Here is a 7,566-nt window from a genome sequence, read left to right as displayed (position 1 = left end):
TTTCAAATACAAAATAAATGCATTTCTTTCTTACAGTTAATAATCAAAATGTTGGGGATTGCATCAGAATGTATTCTCATAGAATATAACATTTATTCTGATGCTCTGTTTTAACTCTAATTGAAGTTAAATTGAGAAAATGTTCATTTAAGTTTGGCAGTAATCAGTAATGTTGACATGTTTACACTGCCTGGTTTGTAGCTTTATAGCCCCGGTTACATAACTCTGTAAAAGTGAGTAAATAGTCGTATTAAGATTACTAGCAATCTGGACAACTTTTACAATAAATTGAGGTGGAATTTCCATCAAAATCATGTTTAAAACTCACCTCTGCTCCGGCACAAACGGTACACCACCATGTACTGGGACGCATCCACACACACACACACACACACACACACACACACACACACACTCACCTCCTCTCTTTGTTTTGCCGCTGATCAGCAAAAGATAAAAGCCGGTTCCTGACAATGGCAGCCTCTCTGTTGGAGAGTCTGCACCTGACAGAGAGGAAGAGCTGTAATGTATTCCAGCCTGGATTAGTGTGTCTTCATCGAGACGAAGTGATTTCAACTAAATTAGCCTTTAGAAAAAGGAGTTTCTTTAAATTTAATTGCATTATGGTTTTATCTATATGCACTTAATGGAAGTAGTTCCATGAAATGTTTATTTTAAAGAATGGCTATGTTTCTGAAAAGTCACCATGTTTTCTAAGATAGTTGATATTATGCACATAGTATTTTCATAATTGTAGCTTTATTTGATTTTTTTTAATAAACCATATTTTTATGAAAAGGGCTGCTATATATCGGACACTTATACTACTATTTGGAAACCTTAAATACTACCATTCCGATACCAATACTTATTTTCGGATGCCAATGTTACTATTCTGATAATTGAACACTTCGATTTTGATACTAACTCAACTATTTAGATAATTTAATTTTAATTTTCGTACACAAATTCTTCAATTCGGTTACTAATTAAAGTATTCAGATATTGATACTATTTTTTGGGTACGTTGAATACTTATATTCAGACACTATTTCTACTGTTTGGATACTAATATATACTATTAAAATAATGAAACACTACCAGTGTCAGGGGTGCAAGATTCATAACAGGTATGTGTGATTGACAGGCCTGCCGGCACAGGTTCAAGCCCCGCCCCCTGCTTCCTGTCACACACACATGCATGAAGTGGTGGTGACATTTGTGAAGTCTCAGAGCGTGATCATAAATCTGGATTTTATGAGAGCCCGCTGAACTCTGCAGACTGTTGACCGCGCAGCCTTGACATTCAAGACTGTGCGGCGCGAAACAAACCCGGGCTGCAACTCCCCGAGCTCAGTGATTGATTTGTCTCGGGGGGGCAGTGAAAGCCTCTCACTGTTAGGGTCAGGCTTGTTTCTGTTTATAAATGTCTTTGTTCATTACCATCATGACAAGTGGAGATTTGGCGAGCGGTGTTTACCTTTAAAAAGCATTAAAAAAAGACTAAATGTTTTGTATTTTTCCACACTAGAAATGCACACATGATTATCTTGATGTTTCTCAATTGAATTTGTCTTTCACATAAAGAAAGGGTTCACTCTTGGGAGTGAAAAGGAAGTGAGGAATGATTGAATCCTCCAAGCTGGAGTCAAATCAAGTCATTAGGAGTAGGAGGAGCCAGAGCCAGAGCCAGGTTCCCACACCTTTATGTTTGCTGATCAGACAATAGGCAGCATTGCTCTCTGAATTAACACCAAATATCCAGGTTTTTGTGTGATAAGCTGTAATGGGGTTCAGAGAGGTGGTTTTATCAGGGCTTGTGCTTCTCCTCTCAGGTGGACATGTTTGTGTTGCAAAACAGAAATGGTCAAACACCAATGAGACTGTGAACCAAACGCCGCAAGAACTTCAGACAGCAGATCATCAGTCAGACCTGACGGAGCATGTAGATCCAGAACGTTCTCCTGTCACATACCGGCTCAAGATCTACCAGCTCAGGAACTCTGCTGCCAGCAAACCACCTCGGCCTCTTTCTCCAAACCAGCAGAGCTCTGGAGCCACAGAGCTGACCTCGGAGCAACTGGAGCCAGAGCAAGCTGAGGAGTTTGTGAAGCTGCCGTTTAAAGGCCCCGATCTGAACCCAGCTTTCAAGCCACGATCAAAGGTATGACTTCCATGCAGCCATGTTGATGTTTCTCACCATTTTAAGTTCAGTGTAATTCAAATGTGACTGATGTTCCAGGTGCGGGGACTTGTGATAAAGCAGAGGGTGCCTGTGCCGGCCGAAAGCATCGCAGCGCGCTGTGGTGAAGGAGAAGTCACCGTAGAGGTCAAACAGAACTTCCTAGGTAATGTTGTTTTTAATCCACAGTAGCACAGTCATTCAAAATGCCTTCTGCTCTGATGTCTAAAAAAAGAAAGGGTTAGAAACCCAAATTGGAAACTTTAATGGAACGGTGAAGATGGGACACTGTGCTGATTACGGCAAATGGCACAGACTATAGACTGTGGATCAATATTATGTTTCCTTTTATTTCTTCACTCCGAGAAGAAGCATTCTGAATGCTGACTCTCAGTGATACATTAAGAAACCTTTGTATTTGTCCTGTGGCTGAACCTCCCCTCGCTGTGAGTGTTATTGACTGGATGAGGAAAAGAAAATGGCCTCAGGTAATGGTCCCCGATTTAAGCTGCACCTTTCCCCTCTTTGTTCCTAGGAAACGGTCAGTTGATCCGACCGAGTGATCTGACCTTAGGGGGCTGCGCCGCAGTAGACGACGCCCACCACATCCTGCACTTCCAGACGGAGTTACAGGGCTGTGGCAGCACAGTGACGGTGTGTGTCTCTCTGATAGTGTCCATCCTCTCATGGGTATCTGAAGTAACAGTAGATTTTTTTTCCCTCAGATTACCGAAGCCGCCCTCATCTACTCCTTTTATCTGCTGTACTCTCCAACACCTATTGGCAACACCTTTATATTGAAAACCAACCCTGCTGAGGTGGTAATTGAATGCCACTATAAGAGGTAAAGTCTCATTATTTCCCCCCTTTGAAAGCACTTATATTAAAAGTCATGGGAATAAATCACGGCCTTATCATCCCTACTGTTTCCTTTGGCCAGAAAACAAGTTTCAAATAGCATTTTGTAATGTTTGAAAACCACACTTTTAATGTTTTGAATCAAATCAAGTTTTATTTATATAGCACATTTTTAAAACGATCTTTGGTTGAGCCAAAGTGCTGTACATGCAATACACTATTACTGCAATAGCAAGACTAAAAATCAAAATGTAGCTTAGCCCTTCAGAAACCATGTTATGGTCATATCTTCCTGCCCACATGTTCTCCTCCTGTCTGTGGCCCACATCCTTCTGTAATTGTCCCCACAGGAGACATCATGTGAGCAGCGCTGCCGTGAAGCCTACCTGGACGCTGTTCGCCGGCACCATGTTGGCAGAACAGCAGCTGCACCTCTCCCTGCGTCTCATGACAGGTGGGCAACACGCTCGAAAAAACCCAACAAACTTTGAGCTGATGTTCTGCGAGTTAAAACTCAGATTCTCTACCAGGCGCTTTGGTTAATTTCCCCAGCGACGGGTGTAATTGCAATCACTTTAAGGCCTCGCAGACGTTGTTTAAGATGCTAAGCAGTGCCTTGATAAACAGAACTTTGATGCATGGTGATGAGCTGAAATTAAAGCCTTGTAGGCGCAGTTGACCTCAAGGGGTCACTCGCACAATAAAGGGATCAATAAAACAGCTGATTATGCTTTCTAATTAATGCAAAGACTGCAACACATTGTCTGTTGTGAAAAGTTAGCAGTTGTCATTGTATAATAAACTTGAAAGTTTTATAGGGGCCCTATGGTGCTCATTTTCTGGTTCATATTTGAATGTTGTGCCTCTACTCTGACACGTTTCCATGTCTTAATGTTCAAAAAGGTATTAGTTATGCACAAAAACCTATTTGACACACTACATCTGTAATTAATGTATTGCTATTTCAAAGTACTTTTCTCTTATTATTACGGTGCCTGTATCTGATTCCCTGCTGTTGCACTGACCCACTCTTCCCCATGGGCATCATTTAGCTTTCATATAATCCAAATTGATGGCCGAACATTACTCCTCCACTTATAGTTATTCCTTCCTCTGTATTGGATTAGACGACTGGCAGTCGCAGAGGCCTTCCAGCGTTCACTTCCTGAGTGACATGATGCACATCGAGGCGGCGGTCCTCCAGGGTTACCACGTCCCTCTGAGAGTCTTCGTGGACAGCTGCGTGGCCACCGTGACCCCCGACCCCAACTCTCAGCCCAGATACCCCTTCATCAGCAACCATGGGTAAACATTCATGAAGCAGTATTTGCCTAAAAGAGCCAGCTAGTCTTAATAATCAAAATTGAGGTTTATTTGCACGTCATGCGGTACCCATTAGGAGCGTTTACGGCCTGCCTGTGTTTATGAATATGAACCATGCGGCCTGTATTTTTCCATATAAGGTGTTTGATTGATACTGAGCCGGCAGGAGCCAAGTCTTACTTCATGCAGAGGAGCCAGGAGGATAAACTTCATTTCCAGCTGAAAGCCTTCCAGCAAGATCACAGGAATTCAGTAAGTACGAGATGTGTTTTTATAATGTGATGTTTCGGATTCTTGAATCCTAAAGTCATTTATTTAACAATTTTTCCTTCCATGCATTTAAAATTCGAGCAATCTGATCTTGATTTGACCATGCAAAGTGTCGCGTTCACATTCCTCGGTTGGCGCATAATGTACACATTAGTAAGTGTTGTTTGACAGCTATAACACCCTCCGTTGCCGTCGGTGCTTAGTTCAAATTCTTTCCTACTGAGGAGATGGGAGCTCTTTCAGGTAGTGTTAAACCGAGTGCCTTAATATGCTGTAAGTTGATGACGCATGGATGGAGCTGAGCCATAAATAAGAGCCAGTATCAAATCAAAAAAGTGTATTACTGTACAATCAGAGCTTTGGTTTAATGTAATTGTCTATGCTTTAAAATGTCTAAAGATTAGTGGAACATTTATAGATTTTAGTTTGTGTACATCTATGATCAGAAATGATTTTTCAAATGATTAAAACCTAGAGAAATGTGTAATTTTAATAAAGGCAACAACAGTTTTATTTGGTCACCTTTTTATGCATGCATCAGTGTTTTGGTTGTTTGTTTTCAGCAGCATTTCTACATCTTGAAAGATTTGATTTAAAGTGGAGATGCAGTCTGAATATAAATGTGTTTAAATGTCCTTAGCTCTACATCACATGTCACATGAAGGCAACAAAAGTCTCCTTCCCCATCGACTCGCAGCACAAAGCGTGTTCCTACCTGACTGAAGCAAACAGGTTTGTTCACACAAAGAAAACGTGTTTAAAGTAAAACACAGATATTTGACTTTTCTGTTATATTTGAATTATTTTTCCAACTTACCGTGTCTCTGTAACGGCCTCTTTTCTTGTCCCTGGGCAGATGGGTGGCATCAGGTGGAGACAATAAGGTGTGTGGCTGCTGTGAGGGCAGCTGCAGCGAGCCGAGGTGGAAACGAAGCCTTGCAGCTGGTACGCTTTACAGAATCACTACAAAACACTCTGGGATGAATCCTGAACATCTCATACCGAGACGTTTTGATACCATCTCCACTGCTGTCAAAATATTTTTCCGTACATTTATCAAAAAGATATCACAGAAAAGCTATTTGTGTGTCCATCTGAATAGTTTTAAAGTATAGGAACATTTATTTTCTAGCGACAGGGACTGAAATATAATCAGCCACAGACCAGCAGAGGTTGCACCCATATTTAGACAAGCTAACTTACCCTCATTTGGCACCAGGCATCTTTGGGGGATTGGTTTTGAGCTGATCCGTTTTAAATTGTTCAGTCGTATCATGAATGGTTGAATCAGCTGGCTAAATGCGCCATAAAGTATGTTGATTTTTCATTCCCCTGTGCAGGGCTGGTACAGTGGGAGGGGGGGGCGGCTCTGGGCCCCGTCCTGCTCCAGGAGAACATCCTGACCCAGAAGCTGACAGCGCTCCAAGTACAGGAAGTGACTGGAGCAGGTAAAACGACAACAAGAAAATGCATTTACTTACTTATTTTCTTTCTAGAAACTGATATTATTTGTCTTCTACTCTCATTTTAAGCCTCCTATACGTCCCTGGCCCTGCTGTGTGGGGTGGGGGCCGCGCTGGCTGTGGTGCTGCTGCTCCTCATGAGTGCTATCATCTGCAGCAGACAAAACAAACCCTCTGGACACTTTGTTAGGACCTGATTAAGACATTAAAAATGTATAACAAAGCTCTACGCTTCCTTTATTCTTTGCTCAGGAGAAAAACTGTTTCCCCCTAGCTACTGATTTAATAATCCATCTTGGAGTCAACACTTTTCTGGATTTGAGAATACTTTTTTAGTTATTTTGCATTTTTCTCTGCAGGGCTTGGCTGTATTTGGTTGCATCTGTACAGTGTGTTCCATACTACACTCTAGGTTAAGTGTTATGAGCTTGCCAGGGTTAAAAGGGGTTAAGCTGTAGAGTCCAGTCCTGCAGAAATGACCTGCGCATAAAATGTATGCTGTGTACACACTGCTGTGTATATTGCTCTATCAATCAGCAGGCCTTTATACCAAGCAGGTTTTTACACGGTTTGGAGACATGCAATAAATGAATACTTTACTTATTATCATTTAAGGTTCTCATAATGTGCAGGGGCGTATCTGGGATGTTCTAAATGGGGGGGTGGTGGTGTTTCTTTCGTGGTGCATTGTGGGTGTTTTGCCATGTCATATCTATGCAGCCATGTGTTACGGATTGAGATGGCTTTTTCTGCAAAATAACAATTGTATTTAAAGTTTATTTATGATTTTTGCTTAAATTGAGCAGCACTGGTGGCCTGTGACTGACCTTTTATACACACATATTAAAGTGGAAATAGAGTAAAGACAAGAGGCAAATGTACGAGCCCTGAAGTGGCCCAAAGTGCCATGCTTAATTCATGCACGGATGATTTGTACGTTTAATTTTTCGGCGGCCTGCAGCGAGTCCAGCCATTGCCCTTATCTCATGGAGCTAATTTAATGCACACCATTACTACCGAGCTGCCGTGTTACTCACTCGAACTGCGTGAGATTTCTCCATCTCCATGCTAATCCACATCTAAAACAAAGACAACCCCTGGATGAAATAAAGACTGCCTTTGGATTCGTGCTGACATAAAATACCATTCCGGTAACAATAGTCATATTTTAGCTTTGGGCCTTTTTTGTTTTCCCCCTTTAATTCACCCCCCTCCCCAGCTTCATGCCAGTGGTGGAGTATTCGTGAAATGGGGCTCATCATGAACTGTTGCTCACAAGCCCGGGAAGACGAATAGACATAATTAAAAAGCCCATAAAGGCGAGAGCGGGGCTTTTATTACAGTAATATGTGAAGGCCTTGGTTTAATGGGGTGTTTGTTCCCGTGTGCAGGGCTGACGGCTGCGCTACTTTACTGCTGGAGCCACACTGACCCCCTCCCATCTCCAACACACCAGAGGCTAATAAAAAG

The 7,566-nt window shown here is 42.0% G+C and overlaps 1 protein-coding gene across 1 annotated transcript; it reads left to right on the top strand.

The window, feature by feature from the left end:
* Positions 1 to 1,666: 1,666 nt before the first annotated feature.
* LOC104961858 (zona pellucida sperm-binding protein 3-like) lies at positions 1,667 to 6,821 on the top strand. Its single transcript, XM_010790204.1, has 11 exons — positions 1,667 to 2,164; positions 2,243 to 2,348; positions 2,718 to 2,836; positions 2,908 to 3,026; positions 3,391 to 3,494; positions 4,168 to 4,345; positions 4,504 to 4,615; positions 5,274 to 5,365; positions 5,490 to 5,578; positions 5,974 to 6,081; positions 6,166 to 6,821. Exons 1-11 carry the CDS (start codon positions 1,787 to 1,789, stop codon positions 6,291 to 6,293), a joined length of 1,533 nt encoding a protein of 510 aa, XP_010788506.1. The 5' UTR covers positions 1,667 to 1,786; the 3' UTR covers positions 6,294 to 6,821.
* The last annotated feature ends 745 nt before the right edge of the window (positions 6,822 to 7,566 follow it).

This window comes from Notothenia coriiceps, unplaced genomic scaffold, assembly GCF_000735185.1.
Source record: "Notothenia coriiceps isolate Sejong01 unplaced genomic scaffold, NC01 NC01_scaffold00033885, whole genome shotgun sequence".
Classification (NCBI taxonomy): Eukaryota; Metazoa; Chordata; class Actinopteri; order Perciformes; family Nototheniidae; genus Notothenia; species Notothenia coriiceps.
This window is presented reverse-complemented; position numbering and strand designations above follow the sequence as displayed.

What these genes read in the sequence shown, in the direction of transcription:
- LOC104961858 (XM_010790204.1), top strand. Translation starts at nt 1,787, where the DNA reads ATGGGGTTCAGAGAGGTGGTTTTATCAGGGCTTGTGCTTCTCCTCTCA. An exon ending in ATTGAATGCCACTATAAGAG is followed by an intron (nt 3,027 to 3,390) that starts GTAAAGTCTCAT and finishes TTGTCCCCACAG; the next exon opens with GAGACATCATGTGAGCAGCG. An exon ending in GAAACGAAGCCTTGCAGCTG is followed by an intron (nt 5,579 to 5,973) that starts GTACGCTTTACA and finishes TCCCCTGTGCAG; the next exon opens with GGCTGGTACAGTGGGAGGGG.